At 42.8% G+C, this 15,127-nt stretch overlaps 1 protein-coding gene across 3 annotated transcripts in view; it reads right to left on the bottom strand.

Moving 5' to 3' along the window:
* Positions 1 to 14,430, bottom strand: part of FAM168B (family with sequence similarity 168 member B) — a 45,609-nt gene extending 31,179 nt beyond the window's left edge. Inside the window, exons 1-2 of one of the 3 annotated variants that reach the window (XM_035008308.1) lie at positions 14,388 to 14,430; positions 5,533 to 5,613 (exon numbers count right to left, since the gene is read on the bottom strand). In XM_035008308.1, coding sequence (XP_034864199.1) covers positions 5,533 to 5,602 — 70 coding nt within the window. In that variant the 5' untranslated portion in view covers positions 5,603 to 5,613; positions 14,388 to 14,430. The other 2 variants (XM_035008307.1, XM_035008309.1) reach the window with 2 other exon arrangements.
* Between the last annotated feature and the right edge of the window lie 697 nt (positions 14,431 to 15,127).

Here is a 15,127-nt window from a genome sequence, read left to right as displayed (position 1 = left end):
TGAACCTCCCCTACCTCAGCAGAAGCTATTTTGAGTTTCCTTCCTATATTATTATTTTCCTTTTTGTCCAATTACTTAGAGAACTGTGAGGGGATCAAATGCTTACCAGATTCTCTCACTGTGAACATCAAGGACAGATTCCACTTGAAAGAGACCTAAAATGGCTATTTTTAAAAGACCAGGAAGGTGGTTTTCAATCTGTGTTCTATGAACCCTGAGCATTTCCTTAGAGGCCTCAACTATGAGCAGCAGGAGGCCAAGCAGGCTCTGGAGCCTGCCCGAAATTCACCCTGGGAAATGCTCTAACTCATCTTAGTACTAAGGAACCACTTACAAATCCTTTCTAAGGTTTCATTGTTAAAAACAAAGTTTAAGGGGTGTCTGGGTGGCTCAGATGTTAAGCGTCTGCCTTCGGCTCAAGTCATGGTCCCAGGGTCCTGGGATCGAGCCCCACATCGGGCTCCCTGCTCAGCGGGAAGCCTGCTTCTCCCTCTCCCACTTCCCCTGCTTGTATTCCCCCTCTCGCTGTGTCTCTCTGTCAAATAAATAAATAAAATCTTAAAAAAAAAAAAAAAAGTTTAAAATACTACTGACCTAGGCTTCTGCAACAATTCCCTCAAAATCCAAACGTCCTCATCTCTCCATAAATTCTACCAATAAATCCTCCGGGGCACTGTCTGCTTCTGTACTTGTCTTGTGTCTAAGAGCTCCTGAAACACTACTATTATGTTTGCTTGGCCCTTCCTATCCTAGCCTTCTAACAGTGAGTTAACATGCTCTAAAATGAAAAAGAAAAGCCACATAACAAGTATTTAAAACAGCATTAATTAACCACCAGCAACAGGACATCCCTGCTTCTATGCCTGCGCACAGAAGTACACCACCCTCACACACCACTCACACACCACCAAATCCCACACATACACTTCCACCCTGGCCATATAAAACCCCCACATAGAAACCCTTGAAAGGACTATCTCCCTGGAGCCCCACAAACACTATTTTAACTGGTTGTAGCATCTTCTGTTTCTTCATTTTTCAAGAAAATTCTAACTTGCAGGGCTCCAATCAACAAGGTTGAGAAGCACTATTCCTTCCTATCCCTGTCAATCTTTCTGGCCACAGCACTGTCTTCCTAAAAATGCCCCTCACAGCAAGTACTGTGGACTGTTTCCTTCAACATCTGGTCTAGCTCCCTTCTAGGACAGAAACTCTGGAAAGCTAGAAACTACACTGCCCAGAAGCCCCTCTTATAAGAGACTATGTGATCCCAAATCCTAACCACTTTTATGAGATTAATCACTTCATGAAAATAAAAAACTTCAAAACAGAAAATACCATAAGTAAAAAAAAAGAAAAGAAAAAATACTTGCAAATTATATAGACAAAAACTTAATACATACAAAAATACAAAAACTTAATAATATAACTCTTAAAACTAAAAAAAAAAAAAAAAAACCACCAATAGAAAAAAAAAATCAGTAGAAGGACATGGACAGAACTGCCAACTACTACACTGATCCCATTTCTAACATCAGACTGGCAAAACTCCAAAAGCTGAAAACACACTTTGTTGGCAAGACTATGGGGAAACCATTGCCTCACAGACTTCTGGTAGGAATACAAAACAGTAAAAATCCTATGGAGGGGAAATCAGAAGCATCTTAAAAATAACGTATGCATTGGGCGCCTGGGTGGCTCAGTTGGTTAAGCGACTGCCTTCGGCTCAGGTCATGATCCTGGAGTCCTGGGATCGAGTCCCGCATCGGGCTCCCTGCTCGGCAGGGAGTCTGCTTCTCCCTCTGACCCTCCTCCCTCTCATGCTCTCTGTCTCTCATTCTCTCTGTCTCAAATAAATAAATAAAATCTTAAAAAAAAAAAAAAAAGTATGCATTTACACTCTCACCCAGCAATCCCATCTCAAAGAACCCACTCTGAAGATAATTTCCACAATCAACATAAGCTGCAATATTACTGGAATACTGAAATACTTCAAACAACACATCTATCCAAAAATTGGTTGAATAAACTATGGAAACCCCACAAGATGCAGGTTACACAGCAGTACTGTGCAAAATGTAAAAAAGAACAAGAGGCAAACCTTTGTAAACTGAGATGGAATGATTCTAGAATATACTGAGTTGACAAAGCAAACCGAACATCACCACCTGAATCTCTATTCCAGGGAAGAAGCCCCTGTTCAGCCACGAATAGTACATGGGCAGACAGCCTCTGGCAGCAGCGCCTCCAAAGGCCACTTTTGCCTAATGAGGGCCTCCTCTAACCTCCAATCCTTCCCTCACAGCTCCCCCATGAGCTGGTTAAGAATTCAGCAAAGTGTAGCACAGTCCTGAGGCTCCCCCTACCTGATTCTGCATCCTCTTCATTAGATCTTTCACAAATGTTCCCCCAAAATGCCTTCTTCCCTAATTTCATCTCCGTGTCCATTACCTTTTGTGTTAACAAAAGAGAAATTAGAGTATATGGACAAATTGGAGTGTGGCCACGATATGAACTGAGTATTTGTGTCTCCTCCAAAATTTATGTGCTGAAATTCTAACCCCCAAATGTGACAGTATTTGAAGATACTCAATTATGGTAATCATTTCACAGTGTATACATATATTAAATCATCACATAAACCTTAAAAAAAAAAAAAAAAACTTGTACAACCTAAATACATATAATTTGTACTTGTCAATCATACCTCAATAAAGCTGTTTAAAAAAAAAGCTAATCAGGGGCGCCTGGGTGGCTCAGTTGTTAAGTGTCTGCCTTTGGCTCAGGTCATGGTCCCAGGTCCTGGGATCAAGCCCCGCACTGGGCTCCCTGCTCCACAGGAAGCTTGCTTCTCCCTCTCCCTCTCCCTCTCCCCTTGCTTGTGTTCCCTCTCTCACTGTGTCTCTCTCTGTCAAATAAATAAAATCTTAAAAAAAAAAAAAAAAAAAAAGCTAATCAGCATGCTATCTGCCTCACAGGGAAGACAGCAACTGGACCACCTACAATTTTTAATATACTGTGTATTACATTCAATGAAAAAACATTAGGCATGCCAAGAGACAAAACTGCATAGTTGAATAACAAAAGAAAAAGACAAACTGACCATAGAAACAAACCCACAGGTGACTCACAGGCTGCAGTCAACCAACAAAGTCTTTAGAATAACTGTGAGTAGTATGCTGTTCGAGAAAAAAAAAAATGAAGTACATTAAAAGATTCAATGAATGGGTTTTATAGTAAATTAGAGAAAAATTAGCAGAGTTAATGAAATGGAAGCAGACAGGTACAAAATATCCACATTAAAACTCACAGAAGAAACTGTAAAATATGGAAAAGGATGCAACAGATGTGACACAGAGTAAAATGGTCTAATATACTTATAAATGGAGTCCCAAGAGAGAAGAAGGGAGCAGAAAAAAAGTATTTGAAAAGTCACTCCTATTGCTGGGGGGAAAAAAAATCAGCCTACTGAGTCTGTTTTCAGTGTTACTGAAACACACACACTCAGTATTGTCTACAGCTGCTTTAGCTCTGGAAAGGCAGAGCTGAGGAGTTACAACAGAGACGCTATGGCCCACAAAGCCTGAAATATGTACTACACCTGGACCTTTACATAAACTTTGTCAAACCCTGTTTTTGACCAACCAAAGAACTGGAACAAAATTTAGACACCTTGCATAGAACTGGAATATGACAGGCATTGTTTTATTAAAAAGTCTATCAGGTAAAACTAATGCCATCGGGTTTTGCCTTTATCCCTTGCTCTAGATCCACTCAGGATTCTCAGGAAGCTACTTGGCATTCTGTTTAAACTAGTCTTGATAATTTAAAGACAACAGGTCTTATTACTAAATTACCTTTTATCAATTCTGGAAAATTCTGTCACTCCTCTTCTTGTCTCTCTATTCAGTCCTTCTGGAGCTCTTAATTCTCCCCAAATCTGATTCTGACATCTCGATTTCTTAACTGGTCTCCTATTGCCCCCTCTTTCTTTATTCTGCATCCTAGTTCTCCCATTTAGCAGTGTTTTACCTGCAATTTAACCTGAATTTTGTTCAAATGCCACTGCTTTTTCATTTAAGTTCCAGTTGGTTCTCCCCCCACCCCAGTATCTTGTTCCCCTCTTATATTCTGACTCTTTTAGATCTTCAATTATTCTAAACTTGTGTGATGCGGTATCTATTTGATGTTCTACTCGTGCAATCTATCATGACTGGTAACTCTTAGGTGATGAAGAAGTCACGTTTCATAATAATTTTGCATTGTTAACAGGCAGAATTTTGTGGGAAAACCCACACAACCTGGAATGAGGACATGTGCCTCCACAGCAGTTCTGCTTTTGCTGCTGTCAAGTGCTGGGGGTAATGTAGGCTGCAGACTACTTTTTATGTTAGTTTTTCAATTATGAGCCCCCCCCACCCCCAAAGTAAGTAATACAAAGTAGAGCCTCCAACATCCCTGACTGGTTACAAAGTCTTAGCAAAGATTTCCCCTTCCTAGAGCCCATGCAGAGACAAAATTCCCTCGTGGAACCAGTGAAAGGATTTTTTTAATCTACCTTTTCCCTGGGAGTACCACCCTCTGGAGGAACCAGATTGATGAGGGGTCCCACCTCCAAGCCCCAGACTCACAAGGGCCTAAGGCCTCACTTTCTCTCCCCATGTGGGTTATTAAAACCCACAAAAAGCAAATGCCCCCAAGACAGGCACATCATCAGTTCAATGGCCAAACGCACTGGTTTTTAGGTCACTTTCATATTTAGCACAGATATTTTGCTTACTACCCCTGCCAGTTCAGTTACACATTTCTCAAGATGTTTTGTTCAATTTTCTAGAGACTTTTTTAGCAACAAGATTTTAAGATGATCTGTTCCACCATATTATCAAAACCCACAATAAAACTGTAACATTACAAATAATTACTCCTTATTGGATGTCACCAATTAGGATGTCCATCTGCTATTTTCAACCAACCAGCTATTCCCCCAAATTTTGCTTTATTGCCTCCCTCACAGCCCATGTTCGACTAGCTGACTCCAGTAACGAGGGAAAGTGGCTCAGGCATAAATTAATTAGTAGAATTCCCTCCCTGGCCCTGGGATGGTAGCTGAGTGCAATCAGAACACACCCCAGGACTGGTCTGATTAGAGAACAAGAAGCCCCAGGGGGGTTTCCTGTAGAGCAGAGATAAAGAGGCTCCTAGTCAGGGTACTGCTTGGGGTGGGGGGTTGCTGAACACCACAAAGAGATCACAACGGGGAGATATGTAACCTGTGACCAACACTGAGCCAATCCTGAGGAAGTGAAGCTGAGCCCAGGCGGTAGAAACTAGATCCTAGTCCAACTGTTGGAGCCACCAAATCAAGCTTTGACCAAAGCCAGTCCTAGCTCTTGATTTTTCAGTTCCATGCCCAAAACGTTTTCTTGTGTAAATCACTTTGAGCTAGGTTTGTCAATTGAAAGCATTCTGAGCAACAAGGAAATTTACCAAGTGTTCAAAGTTCAATAATGAAACAAAGTTTTACGTGCTTACCTGGATAACCAATTCCTTTGGCATTTGCATAGGGAACCCCAGAAGAACCAGGGCTATAAACAGGATTCATGATTTCAAGAACTAAAAAGGAAAAAAAAGTGGTTTAGCCAAGCACTTTTATTCTCCGTTTTTTTTCCAATATCACTCGCAAAAGAACAGGCAGCAAGAGTCCCTTCTCTAGTTTACTAAAAACAAGGCATTTCATGCTGCTGCCAACCAACACAGAAAAGGAAGGCCGGAAGTCCTGATGAAAGCCCACCTAAACACTGTAATCTTTCCTTTACAACTTCTTCAGTCCATCAGAAGCTACGGGAAAGTGTTCTCTACATTCCTGCTTAAAACAGTGAAAAAGTGTTCTTATAATCTAAATGTCCTTATAACAAAAATAGTTAAGGAAACCAGGTCTATCGAGAATATGAAATACTATACAGCTACTTTTTTTTTTTAAAGATTTTATTTATTTATTTGAGAGAGAGAGAATGAGAGACAGAGAGCACAAGAGGGAAGAGGATCAGAAGGAGAAGCAGACCCCCCGCCGAGCAGGGAGCCCGATGCGGGACTCGATCCCAGGACTCCAGGATCATGACCTGAGCCGAAGGCAGTCGCTTAACCAACTGAGCCACCCAGGCGCCCTACACAGCTACTTTTTAAAGTGTTTAAAAACATGACTGATATAAAGTTATGTGATGAAAGGAAAAGAACAATGCTGCATTGTGCAGTATGATCCCAAATCTGCACCTACATGTAGTACAGGCATGTGCACTTCCAGCACAAACAGAAAAGGTCTGGGAGAATATAAAAATACGAACAAAGATGATCTCTAGATGGAGTAGGTTTAGTGTTGTTTTTACACTTTTCTCTATTTCTTAAGTAGCTTTTGTTAAATATGTATATATTTTCTTTAAAAGACAAATCAGCTGTAGCCCAGCAACTCTATTAACCCATCCAATGTTTTTTCATAATCTTTTTTTTCCTGAAAAGTTCAAGAGCTTGCACAACCACAACCATGATTTTACCTCTTCCCGAAAAGTAAAATATAATTTTCATCAGTATCTCCAGCAAGCTCCTCTGAATTCTATCACCCAAAGTATTCTGAAAGTTTGAGTTTAATTAAGACTACTCTGTATTCCTCACCTAGTAAGTCACTCACTGATTTATGTGGTAGTAAGGATTAAGGGGATCTTAAATTTAAAAATAAAAATGGTACAGGGGAGGGGGATAGCAGGCAACAGGTAATATGGGAACTCTGTACCTTCTGCTCAATTTTGCTATGAACCTAAAACTGCTCTAAAAAAGTCTACTTAAAAATAAAAATAAAGAGGGGTGGCTGGATGGCTCAGGTCTTGATCTCACAGTCATGATTTCGAGCTCCACGTTGGGCTTCGTGCACAATGTGGAACCTACTTAAAAATAAATAAAATTAAAAATTAAAAATAAATAAAATGTACACATACATACTTAGTGTCTGCCTCCCCTACTACATCCCCAACTAGAAAGTAGCCTGGGGCAGACAGGGAACAAGGACTTGGTCCTATTTAGTGCAGTATCTCCAGTGCCAATAATACTGTCTGGCACAAAACAGGTCCAAGTACCTGCTGACTTTCTTTAAGAAAAAAAAAAAAAGATTTTATTTATTCATGAGAGACAGGCAGACAGAGAAGCAGGCTCCTGGCAGAGCAGGGAGCCCAAAGCAGGACTCAATCCCAGGACCCTGGGATCATGACCTGAGCCAAAGGCAGACGCCCAACTAACTGAGCCACCAGGCGCCTGACCGGCTGACTTTCTAAAAACACATGCACCTTCAAACACTGTAGGTATCAAATTCCATTACAAAAACATATTGCAAAAATTAACCACTTCCAAGTCTCAGCTTACCTGACTCATTTAAAATATTCACAATCAAGCAGTTCAGTACACACAAAAACATACCCGGTCACATCCCTAGCCTTTGTAACAAGTTCTAGTCTAAATCAGGAATAAACTGGGAACATCAGTGATTGGGACGTTCTTACCTAAATAATTGTCTGACTTTTTTTTTTAAAAAAACTTCTAAGCCAAACCTACTATGCCATCCACAATTACAGCTAAGAGATTAGTCTAGATCAGTGCAGTACTCTCTGCAACAATGAAGATGCTCTCTATCTGTGCCTTCCAATATGGCAGCCATTAGCTAAAAGTACTGAGCACCCAGGAGCCTGGGTGGCTCAGTCGTTAAGCGTCTGCCTTCGGCTCAGGTCACGATCCCAGAGTCCTGGGATCAAGCCCCACATCGGGCTCCTTGCTCCACAGGAAGCCTGCTTCTCCCTCTCCCACTCCCCCTGCTTGTGTTCCCTCTCTCGCTGTCTCTCTCTCTGTCAAATAAATAAACAAAATCTTTAAAAAAAAAAGTACTGAGCACTCAAAACTGTGGCTAGTGCAAGATCTGATTTTTAAATTTTATCTGACCTCAACTTAAATTTTTTAATTAATTAATTAAAGTAATCTCTACACCCAACAAGGGGCTTGAACTCATGACCCTTAAATCAAGAGTCACGCTCCACCAAATGAGCCTCAACTTAGATTTAAATAGTCCTATGTGCTTAGGAACTACCACATGGACAGCACAAGTCTATGAGACAGATGAGAGAAAACAAGGATAGGAAGACACAAAAAGTAAGCAGGAGAATCAATCGATTATGTATCTTACCACATAGTTTAAGAATAAACAAACTGGGGGGGCGCCTGGGTGGCTCAGTCCATTAAGCATCTACCTTGGGCTCCAGTCATGATCCCAGTGGGGTCCTGGGATAGAGCCCCACGTCGGGCTCCCTGCTCAGCGGGGAGCCTGCTTCTCCCTCTCATCCCTGCTGTGCTCTTTCTCAAATAAATAAAATCTTAAAAAAAAAAAAAAAGAAAAGAAAGAAAGTAAACAAGCTGGGGGGGCACCTGGGTGGCTCAGCTGGTTAAGCGTCTGACTCTTGATCTCAGGGTCGGGAGTTCAAGCACTGCATTAGGCTCCACACCCAGCATGGAGCCTACTTAAAAAAAAAAAAAAAAAAAAGAATAAAAACTAGCAATTGCCAACCCCTATTATCCTGCACTTTTAACCCATTCTTGGTGGATCTCCAACAGAAGAATTGTGGTAGCGCTCATAAATTCCATCTCTCTCTGTGCTTTAATTATGATCTGTTGAGAAAGTATATAATTCCCAAAACTCTTGTTTCTCTATTCCGTGCCAGAACCTAATTTTACTTTCTCAATTGAATTCAAGATAAGGAAAACACTATGCAAAGGCCACAGAGAAAACAAAAAGAGCAAGTCACAAGCTTCTGAGTTTACAATCTAGGAAAGTGCTGTCCAACAGAACCTTCTGTGAAGATGAAAATGTATGGTAACTGTCCATGTAAAGTAGCCACTAATGGCTGGCTAGTGAACACGTGAAGTGTGGCTAGCACAACTAAAGAACTGCATTTTAGTTTAACTTAAACAGTCACACATAGGTGATGGCTATTGTATTGGAGAACTCAGGACTATAAGACAAAGACATGACTAATGGTGATACAGGGCAAAGAGTATTAACAGACACATTAAGTACCATTAAGGAATAAAGTGTTCTGAGGGTTAAGTGGAGAGAGCAAAAATTCAATAGATGAGGGGAGGAATGGTCAGGAAAAACTTGATTACAGAGGTAGTATTTCCAATAAGCTCTGAACAAGTAAAAAGCCACTGAAGTGAGAAAATGTAAAATGCACTTTTGGAATATTGGGCAATTGGGCTTGTAGGGAAACAACAAAGATAATTATGGAAACACAGGTTAGTTTCTTAGAACCATCATGTGGAGACCCTTAAATGTGGGGCTGAGCAGATGTCATCTGGTAGGCACTGAAGCTCATGAATAGCATAGCAGATTAACACAAGAGTTACCAGATAACCTGGTAATTCTACTCCTTGGTAAATACCTAAGAGAAATGAAAACATACATCCACACAAAAATCTGTACACGAATGTTTATTATTCGTAACAGCCAAAAACTGTAAACAACTCAAATGAAGCACTGAACACCACAAGGCTCACCTAAGGATCTCAGTGTAAACCAATAATACAATTCTACTATATGCTTGTCACTAAAAAGTGTATAGAATTGTATTTAAATTCTCAATACCATAAGTTCCAAACTACCCAGAAGTTATATTTCCTAAAAGCATTTTTACCTCCCCAGAGGATAATGTTTCCTAAAGAGACTGAAAAATCTTAATGAATTTAAAAAATATTAGGAAGAAATATAACAAGATTGATGAAAGAAAATGTTGCAGTTCCCTCTATCCAATAAAAGGGCCTGACTAATATAAAGGCAAAGTCTGTGAATTAATGCCAAAAAAAAAAAAAAAAAGCTTCTTTGGTTACTTGTTCAAATAATGAGATTCCCCCCAAGATTCTGACCCTCAAGGACAGGGAAAATACTTTGTTCAGCTCTGTCTTCCTGTATCTCACCAGTGCTAGGCACACAGGTAGTTAACATATATCTTCTGAATGTTTTTGAAGAATTATGTGATAGAAAATATAACTTTTCACAGCAATAAATATGAAGTTGAGGGGCGCCTGTCTGGCTCAGTCAGAGCATGTAACTCTTTTATCTCAGGGTAGTTGAGTTCAAGCCCCATACTGGGTGTAGAGCTTCCTTAAAAAAAAAAAAAAAATGAAGATGAGATATTTATTTCAAATATAACTCAGAATAGTTGAAACGCATCTGTTTATTGATTAGTGACTATGAAAGCTGAACCCACTGGCCAATCTTAATTAACATTACCAGAAATCAAACTATTTAACATTATGTGCATGCTCATATGATAGAATTCCTCTGCATCACCTAAGGTGTACTACTACAAAAACATTACAATCTGAATCTAATGAATCCTATACATCCAACTTCTAGTTTACAGAAAAAGAAGTTGGAGGAATAGAATGAACAACACCATGAAGCAATCAGACAAACCCAAAAGATGGGGCATCTTAGACGAATAACCCAGTTTCTTTAGTAAGTCAATGGTCTGAAAACTGGTGGGGATAGGGGGCTGGGGAGGCGGGGAGGGCAGTTCTAGATTAAAATAGATTTAGACGGGGCACCTGGGTGGCTCAGTCGTTAAGCGTCTGCCTTCGGCTCAGGTCATGGTCCCAGGGTCCTGGGATCAAGTCCCACATCGGGCTCCCTGCTTGGTGGGAAGCCTGCTTCTCCCTCTCCCACTCCCCCTGCTTGTGTTCCCTCTCTTGCTGTGTTTCTCTCTGTCAAATAAATAAAATAAAATAAAATAAAAATTAAAAAAATAAAATAAAATAGATTTAGACATAAAAACCATTAGGTAGGGGTGCCTGGGTGGCTCGGTTGTTGAGCGTCTGCCTTCGGCTCGGATCATGATCCTGGGGTCCTGGGATCGAGCCCCGTATCAGGCTCCCTGCTCAGTGGGAGGCCTGCTTCTCCCTCTCCCACCCCCCTTGCTTGTGTTCCCTCTCTCACTGTGTCTCTCTCTGTCAAATAAATAAATAAAATCTTAAAAAAAAAAAAAAATTAGGTAGTTTTGTTTGGATTTCGGTTTAGATTGAAAAAACTGTAGAAAGATATTTTAAGGATTTGGGGACACAAGTGAATATGGGCTAAATATCAAATGGCATTAATTTTGCTAGGTGTGGTGATAGCATTTTGGTTATGTAAAGACACCATTTTTCAGAAGTACATGCTAAAGGGGCGCCTGGGTGGCTCAGTCGGTTAAGCGTCTGCCTTCGGCTCAGGTCATGATCCCAGGGTCCTGGGATTGAGCCCCGCCTCGGGCTCCCTGCTCTGCGGGAAGCCTGCTTCTCCCTCTCCCGCTCCCCCTGCCTGTGTTCCCTCTCTCGCCATCTCTCTGTCAAATAAATAAATAAAATCTTAAAAAAAAAAAAAGTACATGCTAAAGCATACAAGATTTAAAAAATGACATGGTCTCTAAGTATTCTTACAAAAAAAGAAAATTACAGTAAAATGCTAATAATTGTTACGCTGAGATATTGGGTTATGGCTGTATACTGTATTTTCATACTTTTTAAGTTTGCGTAACAAAAAAATAAGAAAAAAATACACCATCATTCTGCCTCGGATCCTAGTGCCACTGGCCACCCAGAAACCATCAATTTCCCAGTCTGATTTACTGTGGACCAAGGACCCCAATTCCAACACTGGACCCAGAGGGTATCACTTTTTTCCTCCCCATTTGGAATGACTCAATTGTCAGAATACCTACAGGCGGTTTGACACCTGCACCAGAAAAGACAAATCTCAGATTTACCTTTAAAAAAGATGACAGCAAAAATTTCTGCATTTGAAAATCCAGAGATAATCAGAGATAAAACACATTTAAGACCCAACACTATATTATTTTCCCTAGTTTCAAAAGATACGATGATCTAAAGAAAGTTCTCACGTACAACGGTAATTATAAAACTCTGAAGGCCTTTTATATTAGTATTTCACATCAACAAAACTAATTTCAAGAGGCTTAAATTTTATTTCTCTCAGAGACATCAATATACAAGATATAATACTCTTCAGCACAACCAACACTGGAAATTTTTAGCAACGTCTGATACTATCAAGAAGAGCATATAAGAAGACAAAGTTCTTCTCAATTCCTTCAAACTCTACCTTCACTACTGCGGTTTGCAATCTATTGGGAGAAATTCATGTATTTCTCACAGGACTGGAGAGACTTCGAAGACAAAGATATAGAGTGGAACACAGACATGAGAAAAGTAACTACTACCCTACTACACTGGTGTACCACTGTTTTAAAAGTGTTTCAATTATCTTGGAAAAGAAGCTATTTAAGTGAGAAGTTTGGCAGACAAAAATTTCCCTTTAAACTACAGAACCTGTACCTATAGGGGTGCCTGGGTGGCTCAGTGTGTTAAGCCTCAATTCTTGATTTCAGCTCAGGTCTTGATCTCAGGGTCGTGGGTTCAAGCCCCATGTTGGGCTCCAGACTGGCCGTGGAGCCTACTTAAAAAAAAAAAATTTTTTTAAACTACAGAACCTATAAGAAGTTAAAATATTTTAAAATGAACTTTTTTTCCCAATTCTAATCCTCTACCTCTGTGGCATTATACTAATTTTCCTGATGTTCAAAAATTCAAATGATTTTGGCATTACAATTCTAATCTTAGAATGAAAATGAGTCGAAAAGCCGAAGTAGAGCAGAATAATTAAATATCCTAACAAATATATCAGGGCCTGATAAAAGGGCAGGGGGCAGTAACAGCAACAGCAGCAAATGGTGCTTCCTCCTGAGATGCAGGCACTTGCCTCATACACACAACCCAATCTTTCCACTATTTCCAAGGGCAGGAACCAGGAAGACAGGATGCTGCTACCTGCTCAGCATTTCTAGCGACTGCCACACAAGCACACCCAGCAGAACGCACAGAAAGCCAGCTGTCTCCAACTCAAGGCCTTCGGAGACCTCTACCAAGCCTCAGATTCCATCTACTCACAAACACAACTAAACATAACATGCAAACACCCCGACCAAAACAAGCCAGCTTTATAAGAAAAACAAAAAAATCTTCACAATGTGCACACACTAGCTTCAGCATTAGGAAGAAGAGCCTTAAGTTATCCAATTGGCTGTCAAAGCAAAAATAGTCCACTACTTTACTTAACCAAAGTTGCAAATGTGTCCCTATTATTGTCCACAGCAAAAACTTTTAATCTAAACTTTTTCATGTAGTATTTGAGAAAATCTCAAATTACACAAAGATGACTTGAGAATTTAAGGGGTGGGAACAAGACTACATTTTTCATTTAAAATTTTTTCCTGCATGCCAAAAACACTCCAAAATATTTTTATGTATGACTTGAATAAAACATTAACTCATACAATCCATTAGACGCACACTTACATATATTATGAAAGAAAAATACCCTGTTTGTGGACAGGTTGCAAAGGTACACCTCTTTTTCCCAAAGTTAACAGACTGGGCCACGAAACGTCCTTTCTGAAGAAATCATTAAAAGCCTTTCAAGCTGGAGGGCGAACACTAAGCTTCTGCCAGGCAAATGGACTAATTTTCACTTTGTGGGTAGACAAAATGAATAGTTTACCCATTCGAAATGATTACAACCACAAGAATTCTAAATCTAAGTTACAGAAAACACCTTGCCGCTTCCCCATTTTTTCATACGTATTCCTGACCTGATCTAAGTCGGACCTTAGTAAGGCCCAGAGAACAGTCTTGTGCACTGACTCCACCTCTCACCGGCCACCTGGGCAGCAGCAACCCCCCCCCACCCCCGGCCGCCCACACCGCACCTGCCCAAGCGCGGGTCCGCGCCCAGCTCCGACTCTCTCGGGCCCCCAGCTGCCCGGCCTGCCCCACCGGACAAAGCACAGCCAGGGTTCGGTCCGCGGCGGCCGACAGGCCGTCCCCCCGCCCCGGCGCCAAGCGACCCCGAGCCGCGGGCCCGACCTTGGCGCCGCCCAGGCCGGCCGCACAAAGCGCCGCACTTCCGGCCGGGTAGCGCCGCCGCCCGAGCCCGCCGCCTCGGCCCGCGGGCAGCCCCCGGCCCGAGAGGACGCCGCGTTCCCCCCCATCCACCCCCGCCCGGGGGCGCCCGCCCGCACTCACCGCGCCGCGGCGGCGGCGGCGGGCTGGGCCTCGGTGACCAGCGCACGCCGGCCCGGAGCGGGCTCGGTGGTGGGGCTCGGCGAGGGGCGAGCGCCGCGGAGGGCTGCTCCGATGCGGGGGCTGAGCCTCGAGGTCCCCCGTCGCAGCCGCCGCCGCCTCCCCGGCCCGCGCTTCCAGTCGCTCCGCTCCGCCCGGCCCGCCTCTCCGCAGCCCGCGCTACCCACCGACGCTGCGCAGCCACCGAGCCGCCGACCTCACTTCCGCCTGGAGCGCGCCGCAGCGAGGGCGCGCTGGGCACGTGACTGGAGGACTCCGTCCAGACTAGGGTGGTGGCGTGCGCGCTCCCGCCGGCGTCTAAGAAGCGCCCGGATGGAGAGCCCGCCGGGCGCAGCGCGGCGTGCGACCCAGGGCTGGTCTGTGTACGCTAGAGCCCCCCGTGTGGGGCTTGGAGGGCGAGTAACCCGAGCGGCCAACGGCGCCCACGTAGACGTCTGTGTCCACCTTTCGGAATAGGCATTCATATGGACTGTTTTTCCTCACGCTATTTTTGCCCTTCTACTAATGCAATGTGGAAGGAACACATTGGAACATAATTATAGAGTTTTACTAATTTCTTATGAGAAATATGTCTTCGATTTCGTATTGTTAAAACAGCCACCGTACTGCAGGAGCCTCTGTAAATGAAGACGCAAGGGTGCGGTGGTGGTGTGTGACCCGGTCCTGGCTGTGCTGCTCGATGGTGACAACTGAGGACAAGGCTCAGCACCCCCAGCCAGGGCTACTGTAGTGGCGGGCAGTCCAAGTGCTATCCCACCGAGTGGCACGGGGGCTGGCCTGGAACATTGCAGGGGCGGTCGCAACACAGCACGCCTCAGCGACGCCAGAGCAGCAAGTAGAGGCTGCCAGCGCGGACACCGCTCACTCTGCCAATCACTGTTTCCAAAACTCTGCATTCATTAGGTTA

The sequence above is a fragment of the Mirounga leonina genome, unplaced genomic scaffold, assembly GCF_011800145.1.
Source record: "Mirounga leonina isolate KUSES-001 unplaced genomic scaffold, KU_Mleo_1.0 Mir_151, whole genome shotgun sequence".
NCBI lineage: Eukaryota > Metazoa > Chordata > Mammalia > Carnivora > Phocidae > Mirounga > Mirounga leonina.
Note: the sequence above shows the minus strand (reverse complement) of the source record. Positions and strands in the feature narration are given on the sequence as shown.